Source organism: Anthonomus grandis, chromosome 3 (assembly GCF_022605725.1).
Source record: "Anthonomus grandis grandis chromosome 3, icAntGran1.3, whole genome shotgun sequence".
Classification (NCBI taxonomy): Eukaryota; Metazoa; Arthropoda; class Insecta; order Coleoptera; family Curculionidae; genus Anthonomus; species Anthonomus grandis.
In genome coordinates this window covers 32,878,987-32,896,601 of record NC_065548.1, presented here as the reverse complement: position 1 = coordinate 32,896,601, position 17,615 = coordinate 32,878,987, and the positions used below count along the sequence as shown (strand labels likewise).

At 31.0% G+C, this 17,615-nt stretch overlaps 1 protein-coding gene and 1 long non-coding RNA gene across 4 annotated transcripts in view; one reads left to right on the top strand and one right to left on the bottom strand.

The window, feature by feature from the left end:
- LOC126734046 (influenza virus NS1A-binding protein homolog) overlaps positions 1-17,326 on the top strand; it is a 134,289-nt gene extending 116,963 nt beyond the window's left edge. For all 3 annotated transcript variants that reach the window (XM_050437564.1, XM_050437563.1, XM_050437565.1), the window contains 3 exons: positions 2,669-2,841; positions 11,148-11,319; positions 12,144-17,326. In XM_050437564.1, coding sequence (XP_050293521.1) covers positions 2,669-2,841; positions 11,148-11,319; positions 12,144-12,391 — 593 coding nt within the window. In that variant the 3' untranslated portion in view covers positions 12,392-17,326. The remainder of the gene's footprint in view (positions 1-2,668; positions 2,842-11,147; positions 11,320-12,143) is intronic.
- Positions 1-17,615, bottom strand: part of LOC126734053 (uncharacterized) — a 59,874-nt gene that overhangs the window by 41,893 nt on the left and 366 nt on the right. The gene's annotated exons all lie outside the window — the stretch shown is intronic.

Here is a 17,615-nt window from a genome sequence, read left to right as displayed (position 1 = left end):
GTGCATTTAGACCAATTCCATGTAATGATGTCATATTTTAAAGCGATCGGAAAATATATCGAAAATTGTGGCATTACTAACGTTCTTGTTGATTTAGATATGATTGCTAATTGTTCTGTCAGTTCTTTTATATATGGCAAACATTTCAATAGATCGAAACGTTTGCATCCGATGATGTCTCTGCAAATTTGCATTTTCAACGTTTCATGCATGACAATAATGTGCGAGTGACCGATCATAATAGTGGACCAGAACAGCAGCGTCGCCACGACTTTTTTGCTGATATGAAAAATATTAATTTTAAGGAAAAACTCGTGCGTTATTTAATCGATGCGTGGACTGCGAATGACATGGCGCCCTTTATTGCAAACAAAACACTATATGTTAATAATGACATTTGTTACAAATACAAAGTTATCGATGATGTAGTTGTCTGAACAATCGAAAGCGAACTGTCTTGCGAAGAACATGAGGAAGCAGACACGAAAATAGTGTATCATGCGTGTAGAGTCGACGATAATGCAACTGTTATGATCCGCTGCTCTGACACTGATGTATTAATCATTATGTTAGGAAATATGGAACATGTAAAATCAAATGTTAAAATATGGATGCATGCACTGGCAATAACCATCGGTATATTAATGTAAGTTCGTTATTCGAAAAACTGGGGAAACAGTTATGTTCAGCGGTGCTGGCTTTTCATGCTTTAACAGGTTGCGATTTCAATCCCTCATTATATAAAAAAGGAAAAAATCGTCCCTTTAATATTTTAAAAGCATCGACAAAATTCATGACGTCACTAAAAGATGTAGGCGAATTTCCATCATGTCTACAAACATTTCCGGCAATAGAAGAGTTCGTTTGCAACATATACAGCTCGAAGAAATGCAGAGATATCAACCTCTCCAGATTAGAAATATTCACCAAAAATTATAAGTTCACCGATACGGATGATATTTTCCGCATCATCACATCAAACTTCGATGCTTCGATCCTTCCACCTTGCAAAGATGAACTCCAACAAAACTTACTCCGGACAGCATACATTTCTTCCATTTGGCGTCACGCTCACCTATCGAATCCAACCAATTTAACACCTGTAGGCCATGGATGGGAGGAAATCGAGGGCAGATATACTTACAAGTGGTTTCATGGTTACCAGTTGTTGGCGACAATAAACGATAATATCATGGAAGCAGAGCAAGAGAGAAACAAAGATACTGATGAATTTTCAATGTATTCATTTTTTATGGATCATAAAAAAATGAATTTGCGAATAACGTGGGGCTAAATAATAACATAGTCAATATTTCTTTTATTACAGACTCTGTAATAATCATTACCGATTCGGCTGAAGAGAGTCGTATAGTGTGTAACAAAGATGAGGAGGACGATCACTTGGAGCCACTAAATATCGACAACGACGATGTGTTAGACTTTTGTGAGGAAGACGATGACAGTCAACAGTCTATTTCGGAAATATTTAGAGCCGAAAATCAGAATTATGGAACATTCCGAAATAACCGATGCCGTTACCTCATCAAGCACCAGTACTTGCCGTACTGATTAATATTTGTGTAAAATATTGTATCATATAATATATCTAATCCATTTTTTTAAAAAACGCATACAGACTAAAACATTTTTTTATAATTAATTCATTATTTATTTAATATTGGCGACCGAGCGATCGGCCGTGTATAGCATATGAGCACGCATAGCACTTAACCTGCAAGACTCATTTTGTCGATAGATATAAAAATTTCATCTATAATAAAATTGTCCCAAAAAATCTGTCGCCAGCTCCCGTACTATAATTATTATAATTTTAATACGAAAATATTCAAATAAACTTTACCTGTGAAAGAGTGTCAAAAATGTGTGTGGGCGGTACGACAAGATGAGAAGCGAATTAGCAGTGCAATTAAACGCGCGTGTATATCATAAAGCTGAAAAACCTCTTACCTTCTTTTTATCCCTTACTGAGTAAGGGATTAAAGGGGAGCGGGCTTAGCCTATAAAATTACATCCACTACGAACCAACTAATTATTTATTTTTAGAAAATTACAAATGCATAGACTTTGCGTATTAGTAAAGAGCCAGGAAAAAAATAGAAAAATCACAGAATGGCAACTTTTCTTCAGCAGTTTCTGAGCCTCTTTAAAAATAAACAAGTTGCTAAAGGTTGTTGTTTATTTAAGATCTTAAGCCATTCCTTTTTTTTCTTCTCCTAACTTGATGTATCCACTGATGACAAGGTATAATAAACCTTTGACTGTGTTTTCTTCACCTTAGAATGTGGTTAGAAGCAACTAGCTCCTATAAAAATACACAATAATTAAAATAAAATATATAATAAGAATTTTTCTAAATCGCTCTGGTTAATCAGTATATAATGTTCAACTGATGAGACCGACGCCCAAGAGACAAATTTTAATTATCTGAATACTTTATCTTACAGCTCAACTTACAAAACTTATTATCTTTACTACTAGTCCGGGTTTATTCAGTAACAATTTACTTTCTTGCCATTATTATAGATTGTTTTTTTACTTAGTTACTTAAATAATTTTCTTAAAAAGTTTGCTTTAGGTTATTTATTATAAACCCATTCATAGGTCATAACATTAAAAAAATATGGGTCTATTTTTTTGTATTTTTCAGGTCGGTATCAAGCTGGAGTAAGCGCCTTTAAAAATTTGGTTTACGCCATTGGCGGGTGTGACTCCTGGAATTGCCTTGCATCAGTTGAAGTTTACAATCCTGAGGATAATACGTGGGAAGTTTCGAAACCCATTAATACAGCAAGGAGAGGTTGTGGTGTTGCTGTATTCCAGGTAAGTTCGTTAAAGAGATATGCTGAGAATGTGTATATAGTTAATTAACGTCTGGTTTTTCCGGCACATTGTTTTATTACATTACAATTACCAGTTGCTATCTTATGTAATTTTTTCATTAAAAAGTAGATTAAAAATAATTTTAACTAAGCTGCCAATGGTCTTTCAAATTTTGTTTTCATTCAATCACAAATATTTTTTCATTTATATCAGAAAGGATCATCTTTATTTATTTTTAATTTTTTTAGTTTAAATGTATAGATAATAAAAAAAAATTAAAAACGGTTAAAATTAGAACCATATTCATTTTTCAAAATATTTAATGGTTTTAGTTAAAGCCTATTGATTATGTAATTGAGAAACGAATTAAAACGTTAAACTGCAAAGTGATATTAAATTTAGAGGTGTGTTTCCTCATGAGCCGATTAACCACTTTTTGGTTTTGTTTGAAAACTATGCATTTTTGATGTACATGTCTGGTCAGCTCACGTCTTGGGTGTGGAAATCAATGTAACGAATGTACAGTTCATTTTCGGAGCGCAATAGTGAAATTAAATAATTAAGCATCAAAACTTGCTCTTTCAGTAAATTAAGTTACATTTTTATTTTAGTTTTTTTCCTTACAGCTCCTTTCTTCGGAGTTACAAGTAACTAAACGGTGCCTCTGAAAATCATGTTTAATTATTACATTTAAAAGGTGAACGTTTAATCGAAGAACGTGTCTATCGTCCACTGACTTCCCTGTTTATTCGATGGAAAAATCGATGGAATTCTTATAAATGTCTTCCACAAACTAATTTGATTCTTTTAATACTTATGATAATATTAATTTTCTTATATGTTTCGTCTATAAAGACCATAAAATCAAAGAAAAAAAGAAAATCTTTTTAGAGCATCATTTTAATAATGGAAATAGTAAAATATTCTTGAAAACATTTAAAAAAAATAATATTTTTTCAAAGCAAAAATAAAGTTAGTAAAGTAGTTTATCTTGGAACTTATTTAATTTTACGTACCACTAATTAATATTTTTGCTGAAATTCATATAGGCTATGACCAGTTCTTGGTACAAAATCTGAAAGGTTTAATTTGCACATTGTCTCAGAAACTGAAGAGCCTAAGTCTGTAACCCAAATTAAGCCTAAGGCTGTGGGCTGTTGTTGATTAGGTCTTTTCTTTTTCAAATATATTTGTCATCTATTAAATAATTGTAAACCAAATTCTGTATTACCTTCTATATTGAAACGGGCTGATATTGTGACAATTTCGGTGTTGTATAACTAATATTGTAAAAGGTTCAATGACTTAAGGTCCATTTCCATTCTTGCAATATCATCTAAGGTTATGAAATGAGCCCTAAAAAATCAAATTGTAGACTATGTGGAGTCTGAAAGGTTGATTGACGCCCCGCAATCTGGTTTTCAAAAAGGTCACGCCTGTGCGAATGACTTTTTAGATGGAATAGGGGTAATTGTCCTATTCTGGTTCTACCTATTCCAATTATTTATTCCAAAGCATTGGTAGCAAGTAAGGTTTGAAAAACACATTTGTATGTGCATTCAAAAAGGTATAGGAAATCTACGTGCCTTATATAACTCTAGACGTTTTCTTAATCAAAAAACTAACAAAATTTATGCGATTTAATGGTTCTCCCTGTTTTTAACCATTGTGATGTTGTTTATGGTCCTTGTATCCTTAATATTTGTTTCAAAAATCACATTCATGACGTATCTTACTGATGTTAATGATACACGTAATTTGCAATTCAATGGGATCATTATATCTAGACATCAATCCGCAACATTCGAGAGATCTTTTACATATGGTCTAGCTAAAATCTTTGATAGTCTACTTTCTGCCCTTTAAGTCTGCTCTATTCTGCTTTCTCTAACCATATTAAAAATTATGTCTCGTACTTGCTCCAATCTTCTTGATTTAATAGATAATTTTGCAAATTATAATAGCTTGTGTCTACACATCTTATCTTGTTTCATCTTTATCTTATTTTGTTCCTTTCAAATTTGTTATTTGAGGTTTATATCATTATTATGTCATTTTGTTCTTAAGGATGAGTGTATAAATCAGAATAACAAATTATGTTCAATTGCACTCTTGCCTTTGCATTATATACATGTATATACTTGTACTGAGATTTTCATTATTGTATATGTGTTTGTATTATATAGGGTGTTACAAAATTGGGTGAAAATATTTTAAGAGCGTATTGCTGGAGTAAAAATAAGACTTTTTTTTCCTATAAACATGTGTCCTAAAATGCACCCTCTCAGAGCTACAGCCCGCGCAAATTGCTTGAAGAATATAGATTAATAATTTGGAATACTAACTATAGTTATGCATTACATCTTTTGAAAATTTGCAAGTCTTAGTTTTTTTGAGTTCTCTACATTTTTCGTCCCAAAAATGGCCAAAGCTCAGATTCAGGGGAGCTTCCCTTATGATGCCTATATCTTATGTTACCGACATAAGAATTTTGAAAAACTAATACACCGTCTAGTTAGCCATGAAAAAATCTAAAATTATCGTTTCTTGCATTTTTTCGGTACAATTAATTTGATTTGGTAAAAATTAGCAGTCACGGCCTACTTCGTTTTTTCTAATCGGATAGTTTAATCGTGTTAATAATACTCCCTATTTGAGTATTAAAAATGCAAAGAACAAAAATTTAAGACTTTCAAGGCTAACAGGATGATCTTGCTAAATTTTTAATATATATATTATATATCTGTTGAAGTCGATTTTGTTTGGTTATCCAGCTTTTGTGACAATTTTCTGGTTAATGTTTGTCTAATCGACATTTTTAATTTTAAATTTATTAATTTAAAAATTCTATTTTTTACTTAAGTATATAAAACTGTTTATGTTAGTCCGTCAAGGTGCGTAGTATAGTTTATAAAAAGATAGGTCTGTCACCCGAATCACAAACTGTTTAGTTTTTTAAAACAATTTGCAAGGTTTCATCATTAGGAATGTAGGAAGTATTGTAAAGAGAAAAGATCTTAGTTTTGAAAATGACCACGAATTGTTAGTTTAAGGCTGATATAAATAGTTGTAGTTTTGGGTGAATAAATCAGTATTGAATTCTACAATTAAGTGGTTCTTTACTCAACCTATTACGGCCAAGCCACCCTTGCCTGTAAACCTATAGTGAGGCTGCTATAGGGTAATAGGGAATAACAAAGGTTTAAGGAAACCCTTCCTAAATTTTTTCAATGTTTCTAGACCGATTTCTCGCTACTATACAGGGTGTCCCATTAGTGCGATAACGGACGATAGCTCCTTATACAGTGATACAAAAAAAAATTTATACAAAGTTACTTTACTGTCTAAGGTGCATAACATAAAAATATTTTTGGATATACAGGGTGATTCATAAATGTGATACGATACACAACTTTTTTAATTTAAACGGAACACCCTATATTTTATTGCATTTTTGGATTGCTTTAAAAATTCTGCATACCTTTTATCAAGCATCGTCTATACCAAAACTTACCCGTTTGTGAGATAATTAATATTTTATCAAAAAATCGACGTTTGCAGGTCTCCACAAAAACAAAAATAATTCACTCATTTGGGATCCTACAAGCCAAATCTTTTATAGGTTGTTAGTGCATACTTACGCTTACTTTATGGTCCTATAAGAATTTGATAATATTCTACAGGGTGTTCGCAATACTCTATCCAAAACCAAAAAATGTAAACAACCATATCTTATTTTTTTCAAATGGAATGACCCATATTTTTTTATCTTAAAATGTTCAGAATGTGATAAGCTTTCTTTTTTGTTAAGCATGTCCTATACCTATCTGTAATAGTTATCGAGTTTTTTACACTTTTTCCTAATTTCACACTTAAAATCCACAATAGTCGCGTTTTAATTTAAAAGAAGTTTGCTTAGTTGGCCATGGAAATAACAATTGCACAAAAATCAAGCAATTACTTTGACAGAAGATTTAGTGTTGCCAGTTTATCACTAAAGCGAAACATTTTTGCTTTAAAAATGAATTTTTCGAAAGAGGATATGGTGAAAATGATTTACTGTTTGGGTGCAAGTGAGAAAAATTGTTTACTGGCAAGCGTTTATGCACAGAGATATCCGGATGCGGAACGATATCCAAATCGATTGGAATGAAATGCTTGTTATGCAAGCCCTAGTAGAAAATCCGCATGTCTCTTGTAGGCAAATTGAAAGGCAGTTGGACATTAAAAAATCCACTGTTAATAGAGTCACCCGGAAACATAAATTTCATCCATACCACGTACAGCTTGTACAAGAATTAAGCGATCAAGATTTTACTAATCGCCGAAACTTTTGCCGCTGGGCTTTGCATCAAATCCAACTGCAACAGGACTTTTTTGACTTTGTGTTGTTCACTGATGAAGCGACATTCCATAAAAATGAATTTGTAAACCGACACAACTTCCATTATTACAACGATGTAAGTCCAAGGCATGTGATACCACTGGATCATCAACATAGATGGTCACTTAATGTATGGGCTGGTATCATTGGGACAAAGCTTCTTGGACCATATTTCTTTGAAGGGGTAGTGAACGGTCAGAACTCTCTACATTTTTTGCAAAATGAATTCGAAGAAGAGCTGGATGATTTACCGTTACAAACAGTGAGACGAATGTGGCTACAATTAGATGGAGCGCCTCCTCATTTAAGCCGTGTTGTGAGGGCCCATCTTAATGACCATTTTCGAAATAAATGGATTGGCAGGAGAGGACCTGTTCCTTGGCCGGCCAGATCTCCTGACCTCACAAAACTCGAGTTCACGTTTCGAGAGAAACTTTTCTTGTGGGGGTTTGTGAAAAATCGGGTTTATCAAAGGCCTGTTACCACCAAAAACGACATGAAGCAAAGAATTCGGAATGTTTTTCAAGAAGTAACTAGAGAAATGTTACAGAAAGTAAGCAGTTCTTTTGTTAAACGAATTCGTTTGTGTGATCAACACTAGGGTGGACATGTAGAACATTATTTATAGTTTAATGTACATACCTTTTTGGTTTAGTCATTTGTTGTTGTTATTGTTCACAATTTTAATTTTTTTTATTTAAGGCATATTTTTTGTTGATTTTTCGATTAGTTTTAAGATTTTATTATTTGGTAAATTTTAAACAAAATTTCTTTTCTGTACATTTTCGTACCATTAAATTTGTTGTAATTTAATAAAATGCCAAATTTAAAAATTCTTTTCAATCCATACCGTTTACTATTTTTAAAGTTTAAGGTTTAATAAATTGTTTTTTTCAAACGTCTTTAAACGTTTAGCAAAATCTTTATCAGATAATTCTTGCATAATCTGTAGGTACCTACATAAAAACATGTGATTCTGTTAACAGTGGATTTTTGAATTATCTAACTGTGCTTGCCAATAAACAGTAAAGTTACCTCAATTGCATCCAAACAGTTGAAACAGTAAATCATTTTCACCATATCCTCTTTCGAAAAATTAATTTTTAATGCAAAAATGTTTCGCTTTAGTGATAAACTGACAACACTAAATCTTCTGTCAAAGTAATTGCTTGTTTTTGGTGCAATTGTTATTTCCATGGCCAACTAAGAAAAATTCTTTTAAATTAAAACGCGACTATTGTGGATTTTAAGGGCGAAATTAGGAAAAAGTGTAAAATACTCGATAACTGTTACAGATAGGTATAGGACATGCTTAACAAAAAAGAAATCTTATCACATTCTGAACATTTTAAGATAAAAAATATGGGTCATTCCATTTGAACAAAATAAGATATGGTTGTTTACATTTTTTGGTTTTGGATAGAGTATTGCGAACACCCTGTAGAATATTATCAAATTCTCATAGGACCATATAGTAAGTGTAAGTATGCACTAACAACCTATAAAAGATTTGGCTTGTAGGATCCCAGATGAATGAATTATTTTTGTTTTTGTGGAGACGTGCAAACGTCGATTTTTTGATAAAATATTAATTATCTCACAAACGGGTAAGTTTTGGTATAGACGATGCTTGATAAAAGGTATGCAGAATTTTTAAAGCAATCCAAAAATGCAATAAAATATAGGGTGTTCCATTTAAATTAAAAAAGTTGTGTATCATATCACATTTATGAATCACCCTGTATATCCAAAAATATTTTTATGTTATGCACCTTAGACAGTAAAGTAACTTTGTATAAAAATTTATTTTTTTTGTATCACTGTATCGGAGCTATCGTCCGTTATCGCACTAATGGGACACCCTGTATTTTCGACAGGTTTGACTCTGATTCTGAAGTTGATAGATGGATGACTCTAATCTATTTTAACGTTATTTCCCGCGTTTTAACACAATTTAAACATGGAAGGGTAATAATGTTTTCTTCTTTTTTTTTCAAATATTTTATGTCGTTTTAAGTTTGGTGGTGTTAAGTTTAGTGGTTGTTGTTTTAATTTGTGACAATTTTTTTCTCACTATGTGGAACTCCTGTTCATAACTGACAAGTGAGTACATTTTATCTCTCTATTTTTAAAATCCTTTTTCATATATAAAAATATAAAAAAATCACATTCAACTTACTTTCAGTTTGCGATGATGGTCACACGCCGAAATCGCCTAAGACATAAATATACACTTTGCTCCGAATATTTCTGGTTTGATTATTTTGTTCTATCCAGTGAGCACCACTTCCGTCTTTAAATATTTAAGTGTCTAAATTTTCTATTTAATAAGTGTACCTTTCAAGGTTTTTTTGGATGATCATAAAGATTTGTGGATTAAATCATCCATACATTTGTTTTCGAGTATTTTTTTCTACAATCCGCCATTATCGGTTATTCAGATTAAGAGAAACTAAAAGCATAAATATAAATACTTTATAATGCGGAATATTGAAATATAATACTAATAAACTTCAAAATTTCAATAAAAGAACATAACTCGTTTGAAATCTCAGAACAAGACAATTTAGTATAAACCGTTTTAATTTTTTCCATTCGAACAGTAAAATAAAATATCAAAAAGTAACACTTTGATACTCATGCTGTTATTTTATACTAAAATAATAAAACTTAAATACCTCTACATTTACAAGATTAAAAGACCCATGACATATTATTTTAATCATGAGTAAAAAAGCATAATTATGTTTATTTAATAATGCGTTGCAAGTAATTAAATATGTATTTAATATATATTGTATTATTCTTTATTACAAAATAGTGGTTAAGCTTGAACATTGACCTTTTTATGTTAAGAATTCAGCGCTACCGGTTACGTGGAAAAGCGCGGGACTGCACTATTTGTCATTTCGGTCGTCAACATTTTACATATATTTATAGTCTATTTTTTTCATGAAACTATTATGAATTTGAAGTTAAAAAGAGAACGATACCGTTCCTCCTCTACTAAATACAGTTCGTCCCAAATTAAATGTAGAGAATAAAAGCTTAATGTATTTTCCCTTTTAGTAGAAGCGCAATTGGTGAATCTGGAAATAGGTGAGGCATTGTCGTTCTCTCTTTTAACTTAAGGAATTGCCTATGAATGCTAATACACCAAGTCAGTTGGCCAGTCGTGCATGTCTACAGAAAAATTATGGATAATTGTATTTTCTATCGAAATATTTGAACATCACGCCAGGAAAATCAAAGTATGCTTTTGCGTAAGCTACCTTTCAAAATCAACAAAAAATAAAAAGAGTGATATTTTAATTTCTTTTTTTTGTTCATAATTTTTTTACAAAATTTAGGTACATGAATTAGTTTCACTCTAATTTTTAATAATTAATTTAATTTAAGTTTTATCAAATAAAATTAAATAAGATGTCTAGATGACAAGCCGAAGAAATATGACGTTTAAAAATTAGTTTTTTAGCTAATTTGCTTTACCGCTTTTAGATTTTTTTTTCAAGACTGTTTTCTAAACGCGTACATATAGTTTTTAATTCCTGATAGTAGTGCTTGAATAAGTGGGTATAGGATGAATAGTGAGGAAGATAGCATGAAACTTTTTTTTTATAAATTGAGAATATTATTTATCTATGCACATAAAGAATTTTTAATAAAATACACGGATTTTTTGTTATAAAAGACGAGGGTGTTCTACTTAAATGTAAAACTGCACTTGTATTGAGTTTTCTTGGATTTATTTGTAACGAATACAATAATTGAGGGGAGTTTATTAAGCGGGTCTAATTAATTAAGTTGATATTTTACAGATGTTAAGGTAAAGATAAAAGTTTTACAGTTTTTCACCCAATAAAACTCTATTATTTTCTAGCATTTTCTACACGTTCATGGTTTAACTAAAAAATAATTCTAGGATAAATTATACGTTGTTGGGGGTTCAGACGGTAGCCACTCCCTAAACACTACTGAAATATTTGATGAAGAAACGCAAACGTGGAGTGTAGGGCCCAGCATGACCACTGCCAGAGCAAATGTCGAATGTTGCGTGGTCAATGAACGTTTATACGCTGTTGGTGGATTTTCAGGTATAATTATAGTATGATACTATTTTTTAATTGAATTTTCTTTACTGAAATTAAAGCTTTTTCGGTTGGGTTGGATGCAAAATAACAGGAATAGAAATGATTCTCATATCGACTAAGTTTTTTTAAAAATAAGCCCCTCCTCTAAATCAAACAAAAACATAAAAAACGTTGATTATTGAGTTCCAAATAAAAGGTATAAATAATTGTTATATCAAATTTTGCTAATTTTTTTTTTTAAACTAAAGTGGGCCCTAAAAATTGTTTAATATTTTGAATCTTTAATATACTCCTTTTCAATTAAAATTGAGAGATAATATAATAAATTGTCTTTATTTTAAGCGAAGGGCAGCTAAAGTTAACTTAACAGAGCATGCATAAATAATATCAGTATAATTGAGTACCATCAAATTGAGGCCATTACCCATATGCATGCCAATGTTGAACATGAAATTCTTAATTCACACTGCTAATATTCAAATATTAAGCTTGTTCTGCTTTAATCTTAAATCCTTATTTTACTAGTCGTGTTGTATCATCAAAGTTATTTTAATGTAAATATTCCCTTATTTATTTTCATTATTTTATCTCTGTTTATTACTATGTATTTTAGTTTTTTAATTCTTGAATGTTCCCTATGTTTTTGCTGTGTCTTAAAGATCAAATTGAAACGGCGACGAGAAATTTTTTTTTTCGTTTGAAGTTTTATTTTGGACCCCAAATTGTCAACTGGGGTGCAAACTTCCTTTAAAACGAAAAAAAAACAACATAAATTTGTCTTGGTAATGATTTTATTCTGGAACAAATGGAACATAAATATTTTACAGGTAAAGCCTTTTTAAATACCATTGAATACTTGGACCCGAAATCAAACGAATGGACCACCTTTGTTCCCAAAGGCACGTGCGAGGCCATCGCCCGCCGAAAACCTCGCAGTCGCAAAAACTCGAGGAAGAGCATCTCGGAAGATACAAGGAAAACATCGGTCACCTCACCAACGGAGATTCTTGAAGCTCTCACTCTTGAATCCACAGAGGAAGACAGCGACAGGATAATTAAAAAGTTAGTGTCGTAGTCGTAAGTCGACGGAGATTTTTTTAAAGTTAAATTGATTAAGATTAAGGAGATTATCAATAACGATTGTCGGTATTATAGTTTAAGGTTAGCTTTAGGTCTTATAGTTGAATGGACGTATACATTTTTGACATATGGAACTTTATGAGATTATGTCCAGTTTAGAAGAAATCAGAGAGTTACAGTCATAGTGGTGCAAGTAATTTTTTATTATTTTGAGAATAATGAGGTTTATCAGAGATATTAGACAGTGACTTTTCTGATAGACCGACATTGTTGGCTATAAAACTTTTATCTGGCTGTAGATGCCAGCCTGTCGGAAAGTTTGGTGTTTATTTCAATTTTCGCCGATATCTAACCGGTCTTTTTTTTTCTCTTGCTATATTTGAACAAAATAATACTGTGAGCTGCTCTTTGAAATGCTTTTTTCCTACGCTTGTTTGGAAAAATGCAATAGTTTTATTTAGTAAATACACGAAAGAAAAGCTTACTTTTATTGGGGCTATAAATGTCCCCGGGCGGATAACCAAGCAACAATGGTAGCAGACTGTCACAAAACTGAAGAATGAGGTTCATCAATTCAAACTGTAGAACTAACCATATTTGGTATCGTTTCAGTAAAATCGCATCACACTTTCAAAAAGTAATATTTTTTTTTACATTTATTTCATATTTCGCTGATACATTCGACGCATATGTACGTGCTGTGCTCATCGCACATTGGACGAAGGCAGGAAAGACAAAGGGACGTAGTTTTCTTCTTTCTTTTAGGACGTCTTTATCTTCACTCACCATCTACGGTTTCAGATGAAGGGTCTTTTTTTTTAATTTTGCTAATAATTCCTTCTGACTTTTAATTTACCTAATTTATTATCTTATATTATTTTGGGATTAAGCAACTGCTCAAAATATATTGTAAAAAAATCGAAATACATAGTCATGTATGTATAAATGCCTGTTTTGATAAATTATTTCGATAATATCGATACATCAAGATATTCTGCTAGTCTCATGCAAAATGAAGCAAACCTTGAGTTTCGATTTTGGCCACTATACTCCAGGATGTGCTACTAAGTAGCCCTATGTACCCTTATGCCCTGCCCACCTCAAACCGATAAAATAGTTATTTTTTAACAATTTGGCAACAGTCAATAGAACTGATAAAACTGTTCACTAATGAACTAACTTAATATGAAAACTCTTTATAGTAACAATGATACAAATCTGACTTTCACTGAAAACAAAACTTTTATATGGTAGAACTAGATGCCCGGAACTAATAAAAACAAGATTTTCACTACTTTGTGTTTAACTCTAAAATTTACTTCTGTCAATAGTTTAGGAAAAGTAACTTAAGCCACTCTGACTATAAACTCCTCAAATATCAGTTGAATTTGATAATCTTTTCATGACCATTACAGTAACACGATTTTTGTAGCTCTTTTCAATATAATACTGGTAAACTAATATATCAAGAATTCTTCCTACTAAACACTTCAATAGGTTTTATAACCATAAAAGATTTAAATTAATTTTCTACATTGAAACATTATTTGATAAGCAATTTGCAGAGCGCGAAACGGCATTTAAGTATAATATACAAGTCTTCTGGTAAAAAAGTATTAATTTATAATATCTGATATTTTATTATTATATATTTATTATATATATTTACTCATAAGTATGTAGTTTGTATGGAAATTAAATTGATTATACAGGGTGTCTCACGACGAATAGATGCGATCGATATCTCGGAAACTAATTTTACACAAGGGTTTTGAAAATTTGGCAACATGGCACAGTTGATGGGGGCTACACATCTAAAATATATTGACAGTTGTGACGTTTCCGGTTATACCGGAAGTATGTGCCAACTTCGTTATGTTAAATGGAACACCCTGTATATTTTTACATTTTTGGCTTCCACGTGAAATTCTAGGTATATTTTGTGTATAATGTCCTACACCTAAGTGTAACCGTTTTTTACATATTTTTAATTTCATGTGAAAAACTATGTTTATAAGCCCTAACATAATTACCGATTACTCCCTTTTAGTAGCCTTTATTTATTGGTTAGTTTTGGTTTTATTTTAAAGGAAGGACCACTTTAAAAGGCTATTTTAATATTTGGCTGAAAAAAAGATACAGGGGGGTCAAAAACTAGCAATAAAAATTAAAATGAAAAAATCATTAAAAGTTAATTTTTTTAAATGGAATCCCCTATTTTTATTATTTTTTTATAAAGATAATTAAAAATAAGGTTAACTTTGTATAAGGTTATCTAGTCCAAAAATTGATAGTTTCCGAAATATTGGCAGTTTAAATTTGGCCTAATATTAAAACCCGTATAGTAAACACGGCTTGGTTGATTAGTTGGGCATGACGGTTGTCACAGTAACCGCTAGAAGCGGCAGTAAGACAATGGATTATATGCATTAAATTTATAGGTGACTTGCTATTTAAGTGTTCTTCGTAAAAGTGTAATTTAATGTCTAATTTATTAAAAAGTGTACATTTCTGTTATAATCCATTATCTTGTCATGTCTTGTCATGCCGCTTCTAGCAGTTACAATGACAACCGTCATGCCCAACTAATCAACAATCCTTGAGCCGTGTTTATACGGGTTTTAATATTAGGCCAAATTTAAACTGCCAATATTTCGGAAACTATCAATTTTTGGACTAGATAACCGTTACAAAGTTAACCTTATTTTTAATTATCTTTATGAAAAAAATAGGGGGTTTCCATTTAAAAATATTTGACTTAATGATTTTTTCATTTTAATTTTTAATGCTAGTTTTTGACCCCCCTGTATCTTTTTTTTAGCCAAATATTAAAATAGTCTTTTAAAGTGGTCCTTCCTTTAAAATAAAACTAACCAATAAATAAAGGCTACTAAAAGGGAGTAATCTTATAAACATAGTTTTTCACATGAAATTAAAAATATGTCAAAAACGGTTACACTTAGGTATAGGACATTATACACAAAATATACCTAGAATTTCACGTGGAAGCCAAAAATGTAAAAATATACAGGGTGTTCCATTTAAAATAACGAAGTTGACACATACTTCCGGTATAACGTCACAATTGTCAAAATATTTTAGTTGCGTAGCCCCCATCGAATGTGTCACGTTGCCAAATTTTCAAAGTTTTTGAAAAATTAGTTTCCGAGATATCGATCGCGTCTATTCGTCGTGAGACACCCTGTATACTATAATTTATATACTCTATGGTGTGTAAGTTCGGTATTATTTTTCATGGCTTAAACTTGAACAGTTTGCTTGATGATTCACAGCTTTAATTAAAATCAGATTATGTAGCATCACTAGTTAACTGAAAAAATATTTTTATCCAACATTTCTGTAGGCAGTTTTAAGTCTATATTTCATAAAGTATGGGAAATTAACTTTCTTCAAATTTTAATCCATTGGTCACAAGTGTGTAGTAATTGCGTAAAGTAATTGACGAGTCAATTGCATTTCTTTTGTACGACTCGGAATATTATGGATTTTTAAAAGTTCTTAGCGACTTATATTACTACCTTTTTAAAAAATTTGAATTATAGGATTTGTGAAACTGAAGATATCGCATAATATTCACCTGGAATAGCACCATTCTTAAATGCTCTCGGATTTTTTAATCTTAATAATCATCATTTAACTTGCATCGAGCATGAACGAAGGTTACCTTAGATGTTAGTTAGAAGTTCTAGTTGCCGATTTTCCTTTAGCAGGCACCAAAGAATAATTTCTAGAATATTGGCTTTTTGTTTTAATTCTAGAGCTAATTGAGTCGTTACTGGTTTTCACAAATTTTCTTTTCTATTTTTTAAAGAAATAGTTTTGAGTGTATTTTAATCACTACACAATTTCTATTTACTAACTGTAAGCTAACGAATACAATATGCCTGTTTTAAATATATAAAAACTATCTGCTCGCATTAAAGTTGTTATCACCATACAATTTTGCGTAAAGTTGTGTGGCCTTTTCTCTTAAAACCTGAATTGCATTTACCAATATACAGGATTATACAGTAACTACAGTAAACAACTAAAATATAGATTTATTTATTTTCAAAGTATATATTTCGTCCAAATTACTGGTGATATAGATTATAGAAACTTCACTGTATCTTTAAGACAATTTGGTATATACATTTGCATTTTAATGCAGTATATATTTCTGTATTTAACTGTTCATTATACATTTTGCACATCAACTAAGATCCCTGAAAAAATTATACCGAACCATATAAAATGAATACCACACCTTAAGTTGAGAAAGACAATATTCTATCCTATTATTGTTAATCGTCAAAAGTTGTAGGTTAAAACGAAGAAATTTGTATGTAGCATGTATATGTTTTACTTTTGACAGATTTACTAATCAGAATGACTGTAAAATACAGATTAATTAGTATTTGGAAAACGTCTTTTTTGAAACTATTAGGTAGATAATCTGGCAAAGATATATAAAATCTATTTTGCTACTCGGTAATTTTTATCAAAAACTAATTGTTATACAGTGTTTTGTGTTTATGAATTATCTGCGTAACTATAAGCAGGGGATTTTAGACATTTATTATAAATAGGAGACGTAACTTAGATAATGAATTATTGTCCCTAATATTATTTATATCGTTTGTATAATCCCCTTTTTAGAACCTACAAAATGAAAATCTATATAAATGAATTATGTAATAGGGCATATATTGAAACACTACTATAATGAATTATATTATAAGTTGTAGGATATAGGCTAGTTGCTACTTCATAGTTTATTTTAATTTTGGCATTTAGAAAAATATGGCAGGATTTGTATGGGATCAAGTATAATACATCACTGTGTTTTTTTTTTAATTTCAGCTCAATTAGTAGATATTATGTTATTTATAAATTTAATATTGTTTTAAATAAAATTGTTTGTTTCTTATGTGTTCTTTGTTTATCCCGTACCCTTTTTTTTAATTATGATCCGATATATGGAAATCTGTGTTGCGAATCGATTTTTTATTTAAAGTAGATATAGTGACTTTTTTGTTTTTGGAAATTACGAATATTGCTTATGTTATGTGTGAGAAAAGAAAACTGATTTTTAAGGAAGTCAGAAATTATTTATGATCCGGCAATAATGACGCCACGAGAGACGCGCCTGAATTATACACATGTTCAACACGGCATCCGTTTGGCTAAATGCAATTGCATCCTTCTATCATACTGAT